The sequence below is a fragment of the Anarrhichthys ocellatus genome, unplaced genomic scaffold, assembly GCF_004355925.1.
Source record: "Anarrhichthys ocellatus isolate YVR2014 unplaced genomic scaffold, GSC_Weel_1.0 scaffold4, whole genome shotgun sequence".
Taxonomy (NCBI): domain Eukaryota; kingdom Metazoa; phylum Chordata; class Actinopteri; order Perciformes; family Anarhichadidae; genus Anarrhichthys; species Anarrhichthys ocellatus.
The window spans coordinates 5,778,869-5,796,372 of NW_022280034.1; the positions used below are offsets into that span (position 1 = coordinate 5,778,869).

At 46.5% G+C, this 17,504-nt stretch overlaps 1 protein-coding gene across 1 annotated transcript in view; it reads left to right on the forward strand.

Annotated features, from left to right (window-relative positions):
- Positions 1-17,504, forward strand: part of LOC116381094 (C-terminal-binding protein 2-like) — a 78,898-nt gene that overhangs the window by 18,982 nt on the left and 42,412 nt on the right. The window contains exon 2 of the mRNA XM_031842931.1: positions 17,284-17,502. Coding sequence (XP_031698791.1) covers positions 17,433-17,502 — 70 coding nt within the window. The 5' untranslated portion in view covers positions 17,284-17,432. The remainder of the gene's footprint in view (positions 1-17,283; positions 17,503-17,504) is intronic.

Consider the following 17,504-nt stretch of genomic DNA (forward strand, 5'->3'; position numbering starts at 1 on the left):
TGTGTGTGTGTGTGTGTGTGTGTGTGTGTGTGTGTGTGTGTGTGTGTGTGTGTGTGTGTGTGTGTGTGTGTGTGTGTGTGTGTGTGTGTGTGTGTGTGTGTGTGTGTGTGTGTGTGTGTGAGAAAAAGAGAGAGAGAGACTGCAAGGCTTTTCTCCAGTCATTGGAGTAGCCTGTATGTGTGTCATCTCCTGAGTGCAACACCAGCTTGGCCCACTTCTGCCTGACCGACTAGACTCTACGGTTCATCTGGGCTCTTCCCTCTTGTCTCTTTGTGTTTAATTTGCTCTCTCTCTCTCTCTCTCTCTCTCTCTCTCTCTCTTCCCTGTGTGGGGTCCGGTTCTCATGTCTCTCCTCGACAGTCAGAACAGAGCTACCAAAGCTCTCAAAGACGTGAGAGCGTCCCAGGTGAATCGGACAGAAGGTATTGGCTCACAGCCAGAGCCTACGATGAACCCGGACAGGCAGGACCACCCAGCACACATTCACTCTCATAGAGAGCTCATATCCACACCAGTGCACGCGCACGCACACACACACACACGCACGCGCGCACACATCTAGGTCAGAGAGTGAAAAGGGAAGAAAGGGGAACCTTTAGCCCACATCATGGCTGTTTCCACAGGCTGCAGGGGCTCTGAGACCTGTGCTAAACAATCTGCTCTCCCTGCTCATCTATAACTGAAACACAAAATACATTAAGCCTGACATGCAGGGAGGCTGTCAAACCTTCCAGCCCGGGAATTTGACTGCAATCTCAACTACTGCCAAGGATGGACTGGAGATTGCAACATCCTCGCTGCAGAGTGATTCCTGCAGAGCAGGCATGCTGTCAGATGTCAGTTAGCTGGGTGATGCCAGCCATTATCCCACAGACTGTGTTTTGGTATGAGATTTAAGCAGAGTAGATAGCACACATTGTGACACATGATCTCCTTTTAGGTTTTAATGAGGAACTTGTTAGCGAACTCTATTCACACATCCAGCACTCACCGAGCAACATGAGTATGCATTTGGAATAATATTTGGTTTGTCTGGTGAATGCAAATCCACTATTCAATCTTTTTTCCAGCTCTGTTTTCGGGTCTCTTTCTGGCCATTTAGCTGCTAAATGTTTCACTGTGTTCACCAGCTAGTAACCAACTGTGTCTGTCTGCTTTTTGGTGCCGAGCAGATAGTGTACTGTGGGTTTTAAGAGCTGCCCGCTGTGGCCCGACACTGTGAGAGTGAAGTTGTGTGCTCAAGAGCTACAGCATTACATCTGTAAAGGAGAGGGGAGATGCAGATTCAGGTGACAATTCTCTGAATGTTAATCACTACAAACGAGCCCTTTCACATTGTTACTTGATACAATTAGGATAAAATATGAAATGTTGATTACGGACGCTTTTTAAATGAATGCAAATGTAATTTGACTCATCTAAAGTACGTCTTGCTTCACATTTATTCAGAAAACTGCTTTTTGGGTTTGAGAAGTGTGTTCATCCAGTCGGGTGTAGGGAGGGTTCATGTCGATGACTCGGTGACTCAGTCACTTGTCAATCCTTTGTTGTAAAGCAGAGTTGCGAGTGAAGCCGGTCCCAGGAGAATGCATGTGGAGCCTTGACAGTCCACATTGAGCAGAGCATGTTGGGCTCCCACTGCCTAGATTTTGTGAATGTTGTCAGGTTGGGTGTCAAACTTTTTATCACGTTAGTCCATGAACAATTTGTTATTCTTGTTATGTGTTCTAGTCTTTATGATAAGCTCAGCTAACTGGCTGTAGCTTCAATGAACTTCCTACAGACACGAGAATGGAGACGTCCTTCAGAACAAGAAAAAAAATAAAGAGTTGTTTCCCAAAATGTTGAGCTACGCATTTAAGAATTAGTTTATTTCTACTAAATATAGTGTATCATTTAGTAGGAAAACAATTAATACTTTTATAAAAAAGTTACATTTTGCTAAGATGACCAAAACTAAGGTATCTTGAAAAATGAAACTCTTGGAAATGGCATTAGCAGGCAGCTCACACTCCGCTCACACACATCACTAGGAGACAGTGTCAGAATGATGGAGGCTACCGACTCAGCAGTGTGTGTGTGTGTGTGTGTGTGTGTGTGTGTGTGTGTGTGTGTGTGTGTGTGTGTGTGTGTGTGTGTGTGTGTGTGTGTGTGTGTGTGTGTGTGTGTGTGTGTGTGTGTGTGTGTGTGTGTGTGTGTGTGTGTGTGTGTGTGTGTGTGTGTGGCCACGGGCTCAGCCTTCCCTGAGCCCGTGGCCAAAAATGTCACTCCAGGCTCATTATGCCATTAGCTGCCTCAAGCTTCAGTCCATTTGCTGGGCAGGCAGTGTGACGGAGCCCTTTCACAGGGTCACCCTTCCTGCTGGAGGCCGGTCAGCTGAGGTGTGTGTGACGAGAGCGAGAGACGGAATGCATTTGACACTAATCGTGATTTAGCACAGGATGTGAGCTGTGTTATGTATGTAATCACTCCACATATATATATATATGGTTTGCACTGCTCCACGTTGTCTGTTGTAATGTCTCTCAGAGACAATGAGCAGATCAGGAAGATGGATTCGTTGTTTGCTCCGCTGCTAAGCAGTAACAGCATACCCTTTAAGCATAGCCCACCAAACCTCCTAAATCAAGTCTAACGAGGCATCCGTCTGTCATTTTAACACACACATGTTCAGGCACCACTTGGTATGTCGGTGCAGGAGGGGTTAATCCATCAGACGCTAGTGTTCCTGTGTAGCTGAACTACACTCCCCAGGCCCGTCCCGCCCATCCGTCGCCTGCAGACGGCGACCAGCTTATTCTCTCCGCATATTAAAAGCTGCCTAAAGCCGGAGCAGGGTGGGGATAGCAGGGGGGAAAGGAAATAGTGGGAGGACAGAAAGTGGAGTGGAGAGGAGGGGTGGGGGTCTTTAAAATAAAAAAATAAATAAAAAAAAATTCAAATAAATGATTCTCTAAATACATCCCCCATTCCTGTCCGTTTTGAAAAGAGGGCCAGCTTTGATCTCCGGGGCCCCTTTGAAATGATCTGAGGACTGGGGGGAGAGAGCGAGGGGTGTGAGGGAGGGGCAGGGGGGAGAGAGACGGGGACAGGAAACGCCACACCTCCATGCCTGTCGAGGGGGAGACATCATAGGTGTAAACGCACAGAGAGGAGCGGAGGGTTAAGCTTTGGGATGATCGCCGAGGCGCTGGGAGTTGTTGTGCTGCAGCGGCTCTGTTGTAAAGTGAGCCGTTTGAAGGCCCCGGCGTGGAGGGGCCCGGGGATAGATTAGCTTCCCTTTTAACCCCACAGATCAGTGCGCTGGCAGATTTCTCTTCCACCACTCCAATAACAAATTGGACTTCCCCTTTCTCATTGCGGGAGGGTGAAGTACGGCTGGATGTAAATCCCATATATTACTGGCTCTGCCGTGCTTGGTGGCCCCTGTAAAGGGCATGTTGTCGGCTGAGCTGAGGAAGCACTCTGACTTTCTCCTCTGAATTTCTCCTCCTCCGTTACCTTTACAGCTGGGCTCAATGAGTCGTCACAGCGGCATTAAATCTTCAGGGGTCTACTGTATTTAATGGGCTGTATTACTTAGTCAGTTCTGTCCGTTATAAAACTTCAGAGTGTGTCTGTGGGTTTAACAACATTGAACAGGCTGCAGGCTTTCAGCAGTGTCCTTGCTGATTGTGAACGCAGCAGCACGGATGCATGTTCGTTTGCTGCCATTAGCCGTGCGTACACTGGAAGGATAACCTTGTGTGTGTTGAGCTGTGACGGGAAAACAAAGCACTTTGTGAATGCAGTGAGTTAGACGGATGACTTTTTATGTTTGAAATACTCTTATCATTCGCAGTTATGTTCTTTCAGATGAGATGTTTGACTTGCTGCTGTGCTAGTCACTTTACAAAAGTGGAAGTTAACTCCGAGCTTATGGTTTTGAAAATCAACACATTGACCAAAAAAACAATAATCCTGCATATCTGTGTCAATTCTTTGGGGGGGTTAATTGGCATTGAACTGCTGGAACTTGCTCTGATAATATAATTTTATTATGTTATATTATTATTTCATGTCCATTTAATTATAGCAAAATATCCAGCAGCCACAGTTGCGGTGTTAAAACCCTAATAACTGCCATGTTTGAATAGCTTGTATTACCTCATCTATACATATGTATTATGTCGTTGACCCCTGCTTGCCAGATGCACACAGAGGTGCTTTGCATCAATGGCTCTGGGTGTCCTTGTTGTTTTTGTAAGCTGGGAAACTTGGGTGCTTTACTTAAGCCACCCGATACTTTTAATTTAGCAACACGCCCGTTATTCTGTCGACACATCGGCTTAGCACTTTGGTTCCCATGAGGCCACTGGATCCTCACTTTCATTAAAGTTGTTTGGAGAGTCTCTCAGCTTGGTTGCCTCATAAAACAAACTGCTATGATGAAAATAACTTAAAACCACACAAAGCAGCGCTACTCTGTTTTTAATAGAGGAGGCAGATGCACACATACACAACAAAATGCCGTGTTTGTTGAGCTTCTAATGAGTCCCAGTAGCAGCGGTTTGATTTTTTTTTTCTCCTCCTAATTTGACATGCTTCACTTGGGCTGGGTCTCTCTCGCTCCGCAGACCTCAAATCCTCCATGCAGGGCCCTAATGAATCTTCTCCCAAGTACACAAACAAAAGACAAACAAAACAAGCAGGAAACTCTCGCTTCCTTGAGCTTCTAATTGTCCCAAACATGTCAATCAATCACTGCAGCGTGCCTGAATCCTCTATTTCTACTGACAAAAGAGTTATTAGTCGCCCATGAGAACATATCAATCTTCAGATGGCCGGGTGTTACACTCGCGTATTGGGTTTCGTCTCCAACCGGCGGAGTTTCCGTTCATTTAGCTCCAGCAGTGTGAGAACATTGGTCCGCTGTACTTTGTGCTGAGGAAGGTGACACGAAGAACAATGAGTGGAGCCTCGCCGGTCTCCTCGGGCCCTCCATGTTGAGCTTCAGCAGTAATTGAATCGGGGGCCTTTTGCTGCCCACAGTAGATGGTGTGAGTGAATTGTCTCGGATAGTTTATTGGGTAATAAAGTCCCTACACACCAACACTTGCCAGCTGCGCTCAGCTTTGACCAAAAACTATTTCATCCCCCCCCCCTGTGCACCCGCCCCCCCCCCCCCCCGCAACGCTTGGCACAACTCAATCGCACCATCGACCAATAGAGGGCGTCGCTCTGTGCGTTTCCCGGTTGCGTATGAAGGTTATGATCGGGGTAATTAAAATCTCGACTCAATTGACCTTGTTTGCAGGTTGCGATGCCGATGCCAAATGCAATAACTGCCGGCATTTTCCTCTTATCTGATCTCCTCACCTGCTCGCCTCAGCCGCTCGCCGTTGTAGTGAAGACTGAAACGGGCTTTCCCTGGACTTCCTCTCCTCACGTTCCTTTTATCGAAACAACTTCCGTCTCTGTTGAAAGGAGCAGCTGGGGGGGAGATGTTCTCTTTGAGCTTCACTCAGTCTGTTGTGTGCAGATGTGAAAACCGCCGCGATGAATAATGTTAATTACACCTCAGGCAAAACTGTGCACTTTTTAAAACGCCATTATTGGGGCGAGCGAGCGAGCATCCTCTCTCCGCCGCAGCTTTCGGTATATTCAGGAATTGTGCATTAATGGGAGTCAGCAGTTTTTGGGCGCTGCAATCTCATTACATTTACAGGGGAAGGGATGGAGAGCAACAAAAAAAAAATAAATTAATTGGAGGCATGCAACAGTTAGGACAGGAGCCTGGGCAAGGGCAGAATAAATCCGAGGTCAGTTTGACAGCTTTACGGCTCTGTGGGGGGAGAAGTGGTTAACTTTAATGGGAGGAGATAGTAATGTTGAGTTACTTTTATTTTCCCCCTCTTCCTCCCCACGCACACCCACTTATTCCCCCCCCCCCTCGTCAGCTGAGGCACACAGCCCCCCTCACCCCTGAACTATTTTGACTCCACTTGATATATAGAGTTAATTCAGCCCTCTCTGCGCTATAATTCATGCGTCTCATGCGTTCAACGTCGCACAGACTCAGCGCGGGGTGGAATTGTTAATTTTTGGCGCAGAGATGGCAGCCTCCCTCCCCACACACACACACACACACACACACACACACACACCACTGTCCTGCCTGTCACCTACTCTACACACTGTCCCCACCCCCTACTCCTCCATCCTCCTCCTCCCTCTTGTATTTTCCCCATTACTTTGGAAGTTAATTTGGCTAAAAGAGTGTCCACTCCCAGCAGTATTTCCTGCAGCATCAGGTTTCTTCTTCTCTTGAAAAAAAAACCCCTACAAAAAATCACTTGCGTGTCTTTGTTGTTCCCCACACAACAGCCAAAGCTACACATAAATCCTCATCTATTTCAACACCTCTAAGCTGGACTCTCACCTCGTGGCCTTCCGGTCGCATCATGCTCCCCCCCCCCCCCCCCCCCCCATCCCCAAGTTCGCTAAGGTCACCCCCACAAGGGGCCGACCCCCACCAACCCCCCTCTGACTTAAGCCCTGTGCTTTTATAATTTGGGGGGGGGGGGGGGAAACGCTGGCTAGTAAAGCAACCAGTGAAGTGGCTTCTGCAGAGTAATGGGGGCCCTGCTCTCCATGCACTTCATTTAATCCGGGCAGACGTGTGTGTGTGTGTGTGCGTGTGCGCGTGTGTGTGTGTGTCTGTGTGCGTTCTGGGAGCAGATGGATGGGGTCGCACCTCAGAAGACCTTATTAGTTCTGTTAGCATATTCTACCACACGGTGTACACAGGAGTGACTGAAGATGTAGAGGCTGCAGCCGACCGTGATTTTCCTATATTGATTAATCTGTCGGTTATTTCCAGATTAATTGTTCGGTCTATAGATGTCAAATATGTCCAACACAGGTTTGTACACATCAAGGTGATGTCTTAAACAGTCCAGAATCTAAAGATATGTAAACTACCATGAGATTAAACCAAAGAACCAATGAATGTTTGGCATCTTTGCTTGATAAATGACTAAAACGATGAACCGATTAATTAAGAACCGCTGACATCATTTGAGTATAAGTGTATGCAGACATTCAATCAAGTCATCTGGAATTACGAGTGCAGCTCGAGCAGGAAGGTCTAATTAACCTCAATCCTGTCCAACACTTGTAACTCTCTGTTCAAAGACACGGCATCATTTTTTCCTGCAGTATGTTTGAGAAGTGGCAGCGTCGGCTCTCTGCAGTGTTTCATAGACCTTGGCTCAGACCAGCCAGCCAAAGATAAACAGTGAAAAGCATTTCCCCCCCAGGCCTGGAACACAGCGAGTATAAAGTCGAAGCCGTCACCTTAAACTGTAACATGGAAACTATCTCGAGCAGAAGTTAGCGGAGAGAGAAAAAGATATTACTTCTGTTTGTGGTCTGGCGTGAGTGGCAGAACACACTGTTTTCATTTATTTATTTTTATTTCGGCTGGCAAGGTAGAGGTGAGTAAAGTTCTTTCTCTTTTATTTTAGCAGTGGGAGGAGAGACAAAAAAAGGAGGTCACATTTGTTGGTGCTGTGGGAGTGCGCTGATACGAGAGCTTTGTGTCGGGAGACATTTTGTGGCCGACAGGAGAGAGGCCGTGGCGCTATGGCGCTGTGACGGGGGGGCCTTTCTCTACTTTAAAAGGCGCAGCGACCCCCGTGACCCGCTGAGTTGAAATGGAGGCCACCGCCGACTCTCATGGGGGTGGGGTGGTGTGTCTCTCTCTGACAGCAACTGTTTCATGAATGAAAACAGAGGAGGGTATCTGGGTTTTTAGAAACTGTAAAAAAAAAAAAAAAAAAAAAAAAAGAAGTTGTTTGTGTACACGTGTATGTGAGACGTTTGTGCCGGGAGAGTCAGTCGCCGCTGCTCAGACAACACAAGTGACCCGAGCCCTGAGGCGGTCAGTGTCTCCTCTGTGTGCGGCTACAATCCCATGATTCATCCTTTTGCATGGCATTTCCTCCCCCGTTGTGTCGGGCGTTGTACTGTCAGGGCCTGGGAGGAGTTCCCATTGAGCGGCTTCTGCACACACACACGCACACACACATCTTTACATACCCTATTCACACGAGACCATGGGCTTCATGCATTTAAACGGCCTATCTAGCGGAGCGCTGATATTACACAACACTCTCAGCGGTTTGAAGATGAAGCTGATGACATTATATTCATATTAATGGTTTTTATTAGCCCTCCTTTGATGTTCAGATTGTTGATAAAACGGCGCTTTGATTGGTCTTTGAGAGACTACGCCAAAACTGTAACAGATGGCAGCTTGTAGAGCAAAGATTGCAGAGCTTCCATTCAGTGCATGTTGGTGCTGAAACGATTGATTGATAACCAATTCATTATTCGTCACTCGTCGAGCCAAAACTGCTTAATGTGCGCTTCTCGAATGGTTCTCTTTGTTTGATTTGATTGTATGTTGAACATCTTTGGTTTTTGGACTGTTGGTTGGACAAAACTCTCTTGATAGTCATTTTAGACTAGTCTTGACACTGATTGGATGAGTAATTGGCTAAATCCAACGGAGAACCATTTGACAAATGGGTGGAAGATTATCGGAAGAACCTGAATGAATATGTAGAGGAGCATCACAAATGCAGACGGTTGCATACCTCTATGTGGCATGTATAGAAATGCTGAGTAGGTCCAGTTTTGGATCAAGATGGCAGGATGAAACTGTCTCAGTCCTTTTCTTCCTTGACGGGAGCGATGTCTTGCAGGAGGACAATGCCTCCCTCTGCACGGGGTCACTGAAAGGTTTGAAGTATGATCATTATTTTAATGGAGTTCTGAAGATGAATGGTGTTCCTCCATCCAGTTGAGTGACTTGGAGAATCTACGGCAAGCTGTTCTGGACAAATTATATGACTCCAGTTATTGCATGAATATCATCCAAAAAAATATTGAACATGTGTGCCTGGACTATAAGCTGAAAGAGCAGCACGGAGCGCTAATGGTATAAAAGGTGATTTAAGTTTCACAAAGATGCCCCCCCCCCCCCCCCGCCCACACACACACCCACTCGCAAAGACGGGGAAAAAATAAAATCTCAGTCTAGTTGTTAAATACATATGAAGAGATTTCTTCAGCGCTGAGGAGATGCGGGGAACGCGCTCCATTTTTTAGGAAAGAGAGGATGCTCCAGTGCTCTAATCCATTCAGGTAGGGCAGCATTATCTGTGGAGCTGCCACCTGACCAGCGCTGCACCATAACTCAAGGCGGGCATCTCAGAAGTGTGTGAGTTTAATCCTGTGCAAGGGTGATGAATAGCTGTTTTTCCTCCTTTTGTTGCCCATCAGCACTTTTATTCCGCAGTTAATCCGCCAGACCCGCACTGTAATTTTTCACCTTGCTGTGTGATTGTGTTTTTGTGTGTGTGTGTGTGTGTGTGTGTGTGTGTGTGTGTGTGTGTGTGTGCGCGTGTGTGTGTGTGTGTGGCTTGCCATCAATGGAAAGGGCCCCTCGCTCTCAAATAAACACCTGCATCCGCCTCAACCTGCTGGCATCCGAGGCTGATTTAAAGGTGTGTGTGTGCGCACCGATAGGATTGACATCTCGTGAAAAGTTAGTGAGCAGTGGGAGCCTTGTATAATATATCAACAGGACGCAGTGGGGGTAGCCGCTTGTTACCGGGTGTGTCAGGTGTTAAAAGGATGTCGTGTTGTTGCAGATAATGCAGCTTACCCACTTGATTTACTACACCTATGGAGGGGAGGCTTTCTGCTCCTACCTCCTCCTGCTAAAGCCCCGTCCACGCTGAGCTCGTTGAATATGAAAACCCACATTTTGCTCTCTCTCCGTTTCCCTTCTGTCTGCGCTAAATTTGGCATTTTTCATACCCAGAAACCTTGGGTTTCAGTGAGGATGGGGGGGGAATTCAGCTTTTGGAAAACAATAACATAACCTTCCTCTGTTCATCAGGAAAACAAAGTGATTTGATACAGGTAGTGATACGGAGTAGCACTCTTCATCAAATGTGGGCTGTGATGGAATGATGGTGTTGTTTGCTGACTGAAAGAGACCACAGGAAAAATAAATTGACCCATTTTCCGGTTGTTCGGTCGTATTGAGGAAAAAGAAACACTCCTGAAAAAAGCTAGCGTTTTCAGACATACTAAAGGTCATTCTCAGAATCAGCTGTCTCAGTGTGGCCGCAGTGTTTTTTTGTATTGGATCTCTTTCAGTGGACAGGTTACAGCTCGACCGCACAAACGAATGGTTAATGAGGCATAAGTGGAACGACCTGAAATTCGGTACGCTGCTCTACACCACAACAGAAGGTCCCCACCTCCTCCTCTCGCTTCTCAAATCAGCTCTGATTAGGGAGTTGTTGGGATGGAGGGGTACTTAATATAGTCCGGAGCACTTGAAGCCCCTCCTCAGCCTGGCGCTTGCTACGTCTGTCGTCGTGGTGGAGGGGCTAGCATTCCTCCAGAGAGCTGTTCTACATACGGCGGACAAGGAGCACAGCTTCACACAAAGGCCTGCTGAGACTCCACACCATTTATCTGTCAGCTGCAAGGTTGGGCCAGGACTAATTGACTGAGCTATGTGCTAGTGTGTGTGTGTGTGTGTGTGTGTATATATATATATATATGTGTGTGTGTGTGTGTGTGTGTGTGTCTCAGTCCTACTCCCTGGAAGCATGGTGCATTAGGGGGGAGAGAGAGAGGGAGGGAGAGAGGGGGAGAGAGAGAGAGAGAGAGAGAGACCCCTCTCTTGTGTTGAGAGCCCATCAGAGGAGCCTATCTAGTCCTAAAATCTAGCCATTCAGACTTCACCATCTTTTTTCTTCCAAATTGTAACCTGAGGGTTTTGTATAAAACTGATTATTTGATTATTTTTTTTTTCTCCCCCGTCTGACTTATTTTCAGTGAAGTCGTTCTGTTTCCAGACCTCTGCAATTAACTTTGTGACTACAATGTTATTGTTACAGATGGGAATCGAAAACTACGTAAATTAGACAAACCGAAAAGATTATATGTAAGTGTTCCTGCCTGTGTGAATTTTCCCCCCCCCCCGGACCTCATGCTCTGTCTCTGTGTTCCTCTCACCATTCTGCTCTGGACTTTATCAACACATTGTTTAACTTGGCCTCCTCCCAATGTAAGCCCAAGTACAGCACCGAGTTGGCTGTCTCACTGTCCACAGGGAGGGGTGTGTGTGTGTGTGTGTGTGTGTTTTCGTGGGCACATTCTGTGGGGGGGTTGGAAGCATCTCATTCTCCTGGACCAGGAAGCTTTGAATCACGCCGGCTCTTCCTGGAAGGACCCAGAGGGAGCCGGGCTGAGCCGGCCGGACCCAGGCGGGGCCGTCTGAGCCGGAGCCTGGCCTCTCGCTGACACCGAGTCAGCTCTTACCGCGCCCTCGCAGGGCAGGCCACGCCTCCCCTCTGCTCACCGGGTTGGCACGCTGCAGGCGTTTTTTTTTTTTTCACTGTGCCGGGAAGTTGTTTTCAGCTGCGGCTGCGGCTCGCACCGATAACCTCAGCCTCTGGATCTTTGAGAAACGAGAGTTTATTGATCAGATGTAAATAGCACAAGGTGGGCTCCAGCAACTTAGAATGCAAGGGCGACCTTGTTTGTAGATTTTCATTACCGATTCCACTAGTTTAACTATTCTGCATTTTGACGGCGTTCAGTTTCGGCGTGCTCAGCGGGCTAAATATAACCGTGTCAAGCTGTCACCTGCCCACGCTGTCACAGGCCTCTTTAGTTGATGGAAATCACACTCTCCCCAGGCCGAGGCGCTGAAGATCTGGGCATGTACGTTGATATTTATAGTAGAGCCTCGCTGGTGCCGCAGGGTGTCCGCACCTTCCTGTTCTCTCTCTCTCTTTGTTTTGGCCCGGCGCTGACAGATTTACCTCTGGAGGAACTCCAGCGCTTGAAAGGGAAAAATGGCCCCCATTGTTCAAACGGGGCTCTAGTGGAAAGAAAACAGGGGCCTCTTTTTGATGAAAATGACAAGGGGGGGGTGCGGTAATAATGGATTGCAATATCAAAAGTATAAACAACTTTGTCATTGAGACCCGTGTTTGTTATTTCTGAAGGTCTTTTAGAGGATTGAGATATTGTTTTGCCTCTTGGGGTGAAAGTGTCAGAAGTTTGACTTGCTTTTTCGTTTTCCGAGCCTCTGAAGAGACTTCCGATAGGAATCGGCTGTACGCGGGATGGATACTGCTGTACGCTTCTCCCGCTGCAGCCTGTCAGATAACTTGTAACAGTTGTCTCTCCTGCTCACTATTTCCCCCGCCGAAACCCCCGCTGGGAAATTAAGTCAGGAGAAGTAACTGCTGAAGTTATCCAACTCTATCTTGAAGCAAGAGCTTTGTGTGTCTTTTTGAAAGTCTTGGCGAGGATTACCACAGGACTCGCGTTGAGACGCTGCATCGCAAATTCAAAGAGGTCGTAGCTTCAGCTGGGAAAGATAAATACAGACTTCAGAGCTGCGGCGCGTTCGACTCATTGAAAGATTTCATCTAAAGATTTCCCCGAATGAGATATAATTTGTCAGTTTACTAAAAATAACCAGTTAGATAATCTCAATCTTTCTAACTGTCCATCCAATGCAGATAAGAAGTACCCTGCCTCCGACTGTCTGCACTCGGCACAATGAGTCACAGCGCTGTTTTCCCAAAAGGATATGCAACACTGTCCAAATATTTTTGGAGTTCATTACACCTGATTGATAAAATCCCCGCAGTGTCGGTGTGCTTTCTGTGTTTCCTGCCACACACAAAGAAATGTGGTTAGATTGGCTCTAAAAGATCGTTGTACAGTAAAAGGATTTACGGTTACGTAATGCAATTCAAACAGATCTAAATCGAGACTATTCCCATCTCATCCGACGCCATTCTAATCTTTGGAGCTTTTAGTCATATTATTTAAGATACTTTTTCTTAATCATAATTATGAGGCACATGTCGAAATCAGCTCAGGCACTAGAAAGTGCTCATGTGGATCTGCATCAGATTGAACGTTGTGATCAATAATTGTGGGATACATGTGCCAGATTCATTCATTGTTTCAGTCAAGTAAGTGCAGCAGCTCATCTTGGTTGTTTTTAAAGATGAATCTTTCACTCAGAACTGCCACGTTTGTGATCTGGGATATGAAAACATAGCCTCTCTGGTTTGAGGGGAATATCTTAAATCAAAGGAAGCACATTCAGCGTTTAAAAGTGCAATTGCTGTTTGAATTGCATGTTAACCCTCTCTGCAGACATTTGTGTCGAAAAAAATTGCGAGTCAAAGCGTCAACTGACAATGAGTCCTCTTTGAAATAGGAAAAGAAGCTGCTCGGTGTCTAACCCTTAAACATAATCATCTGTTGTTCTTGTGACGGTTGAAGCTACAGTGTGCTTCAGCTGCAAATGTCTGCACGCGCTGTCGCTCTGCTTTATTAAGTCAAAAAGCCCGAAATGTCTCATCAGCACCGAAGAGACGGCTGTGAGAACTCTTAATATCGCTCATCATTGATGCTTCTTCTTCCCCGAGGACAGCGGGAACAACCGGGGCGACAAATGATTTGGATGTGAATTGAAAACATGTCGAGTATGGATTTTCTGGATTTATCCGTCACTTAAATGTTTCATTGAGAGAACGCAGGCCTACATTAAACTAATCCCCCCCCCCCCACCCCTCCCCCACAGTGTTGGGAGTTAACCGGCATGTGTGGAAATGGATAAATGGATTGCTGTCAGATATCTCTCCCCCCTAAATGTCAGAACCGGCACCTCCAAGCATCAGAACTAGAGTCTCCCCAGCAGCACTTCCTCACATCCTTAGAAAGTAGAGTCTCAGAGTGTCAGCGGAGCGGACCCCGAGGCTTAATGTCAGCAAATTAATTATGGATTCACCCAATTAGTTCACAAACTACACTGTGTTACAGAGAAAATGATCATTCCCCCCAAATGACTCGTCTCTTCAGTCTTTGCCCCAGTGTGCATGGTGCCTCGCTCAGAAGTGTGTGTGTGTGTGTGTGTGTGTGTGTGTGTGTGTGTGTGTGTGTGCGAGACACACAGCAGGCAGGTAGCCTGACCTTTTTAATTATTCAGTCTCTCAAACTCCTCCACTGACGCTCTGTTAGCCGGCTCTCACTCTTGCCTCCTTCCTGTCCAAACACATTTCCGTCCGTCTCAAACAAAAGGAATGTGATCCGTGTCAGCGCGTGAACTGTGTAACTGTAATGACTCTGTTTGACTGTGTGAGATGGCCTCAGATCAGTGTCTAATAAAGTAAGTAATCACCGCTTTCTAATGAGAGGCTTGTCAGGGGCGGTGTCTGTTTACCAAACCAAATTATTTTCTTTATTCCCCGCAAAGTCAATTAATCACATCGGAGAAAATTCTGTTAGTGTTTTGCCTCTCCGTGTTGGAAGACGGATGGCATCAGCTGGGGCGTCGCCATTAAATTTCATCGCGTTACAAGAAGATGCCGTCGCAAATTAATTCAATTAGTTTTTCCGCATTCTCTCGCGGTTTAAAGTCGTAAACGTCAGGGCGCAGACAGCAAATAGCGATTACTTTCCGTCACAAGTTCCCAGAGCCCGAAAGTGGCGTCTTCCAAATAGCTTCTTTTGTTTCCAACAAGATTTAATGAAACAGACAAAAAAAGGGACAAATGATTAATCTATCGTGGAAATTGTTAGTTAAGGACATTGTCAACTAACAGAAAATTCTCAAATTTTTTTTTTTTAATTAACCTTTTGAGAAATAACCTCCATACCAGCTAGTGTTCCTCACAATAGATTGCCTTGTCGTGTCTCTACCCACAAAATATGCTATAATGATAATAATACAAAATATGCTGTCTCTCTATATATTGTGCCGTGTTAAGCTCCTGCCCCTCCCCCACCTCTGCACACCGTACCCGGACAGTGGTCTCCGTGTGCGGCTGACATTGAGCAGAGTTGGTGGACGGTGGCTGTGCTCACAGCGTCCTTGTGAGGAGACAGAGGCGGCCATCACAGATATGGATTTCTACGTTTTAATGTCTCTGCCTCTCGCGCACAAATGTTTCTCTTTCAATGAGCCGGGGGCTCCACAGGCAGGGAGTTTTATCGATCACCTGACTTTTAATGCCTCTTAAATATTAAGATTCATGTATATGACCTTTGTGTTTGGATTGGGAGTGCAGAAATCCCAAATACCCTTTCAGGCCCTGCTGGCTGCACCGCTGGCTTTGTTTCAGCTTTTCTTTTGAATCATTTTGAATTTGTTTTCAATAAAAGCATGGGGGTCATGCTCGGTCATTTAGTTTTTTTTTTTCAAGCAGAGAATTGGAGGTTAGAGAAGAGGGGATACGAATTCGGGAGAATCTGTGAGCGCTCGTTTTCTCTACTTCCCTCCCTCTCTGTCACTCTCTCACACACACACACACTAGTGGACAGCCCCGGTAGAGGGCCCGGTGATTGTCTGTGTGTGAGAGACCTCAGAGGCAGCAGCACTGCAGAGAGAGATGGACACATGAAAAGGAAGGAGGAGGGACAGAAGTGAATCAAGTGAGAGGGCGAGGCCTTCCAGCAGCCCGTTAGCATACTGAAGCCAGAGTGATGCCTTGTGGGAAAGCACACTCTGGAAGTGACCCGCGCTGTGCAGCATCCTCACGTCAGAATAGACTGAGACTTGAGAAGGCAGCAGAAGGTACTCCGTAGTGTCCAGTTGTGTTTGCTTTCAATGTTTGTCACCAAAACACATGTCTATCCTTGAGGTCTGACAAACGTGATTTAATGCTTTTCTTTTCTCATAAAATATTTGCAAAGGTGCTTTTTCAATTATTTGAAATTGTGTGAGAATGCAACTAACTACTACTACCATGATTAGTCGTGATTTGGCAATTATTCTCTTGAAAAAAAAAACATAAACAGTGAAAAATGATCAATCGCAAGCAAATGGTGACATCATCAGACATAATTGATTGGCAATCGATCAACTAAATGGGTCTTTGTTGGGACCCTGATCCCTCACAGATAACGATGGACGGTGCTGTGTTTTTTCCTTCTTGTCTTCCGTCCCCTCTTTTCTTTCCCACAAACGACCGATGAAGCCTTCCAGTTGTGTCTCTTTGCCCCGATGCTTTCTGGCAGAGAAAGAGACGTTTTTGTGTCGTCAGTACTTTTCTGAGCGGAGAGGCGCTTCTGGCACCGGTCCTGGACGAGAAAGATGTGGAATCTTGAGTTTTCACTGCAACATTTAATCCCGTTGTGTTGCAATCGTTTTACTCTAATTCGCTAAAATGCTGATCCTCACTGTGCACTTTATGCACTGCCAGAAAAAAAGAAGCATACCCTTTTGTTTTCTCTCTAACAAACATGTGTTTGTATGTATATGTGCCTGCGTGTCTGCCAGCGATACAGAATTGAAGGCTTTGTCGAGCCTGAATTACCGATGTAATCTGAAATACCAAGGACGATCAAAGTTGTCAGCTCAAATATGTTCAAAGTAAATAAAATAACAAAGATAGTTGTTTTGCCTTTTCCATTAGAAAATGTATTTTTGTGAGCCCAGAGGAGAAATATGGATGCAATGAATCAACACTACATGGTACAGAGGTGTAGGTAGGATCATGTGCTCCTCTCTGAGTAGATTCTAACTACCCTCTATTGGCCTGAATGTGTCATTACACTACAGTCCGTCAACCTTCAGGTGCAGCAGCATCAACTCGACAATCTCTCCTCTCAACTTCCATCCGCTTGTTTCACATTTTGCATCGACATTTGTCAGATGAATGCCTGCGCTCTCTTTTGTTTGTGAACGGCTTTGAGGGCACAATAAGAGAGCGGGGGGGGGGGGGGGGGGGGAGTAGATTGCTGTTTGCCATCGGAGTCGAGATGCCTCAAATGTCACGGCGATCAATGAGAAATGTGACGAGTCAGATGAGTGTTTGTCAGTGAAAGAAAACACACTTCAAATGGGGGAAAAGTGGAGCTTTTAGAGCGTGGAAGCTTTGCCACTTTTTAGAGCAAATGGGGCACTTTGTCACCAACTGTGTGTGTGTGTGTGTGTGTGTGTGTGTGTGTGTGTATGAGAGAGAGAGAATGTGTGTGATTCTCTGTATATCTATCGCCTGCAGCTTCCCAGGATCTTTGTGAGCTAGAGGCTGAGTGACTTTGTAGTCAAGGACCCTTTAATGCCTTCCTGAGTTTTTGTGCTTTTACATCAATAATGTGTGTATATATAAAGTGTGTGTGTGCGTGCGCGCCAGTGTTGTGTTTAACCAGGTTTTTTCTGTTTTTGTGCCTTTCCTGCAGGTGTATGTGCCGAGGCGGTATGCCCCGGGGAATAGTGCTGACAGTGCACTAGGAGTCTGAACCTTGCCAGTATTTGCGGCTGAGGAGGAGAGGTGCCGAGCTGTGCCGTGCCGAGCCGTGCCGTCCTGTGCCGCGCTGTGCTTGACGCCATGTCCGTGACTGACAAACACAAAGTGAAGAGGCAGAGGCTAGACCGGATCTGCGAAGGTAAACTTATGAGT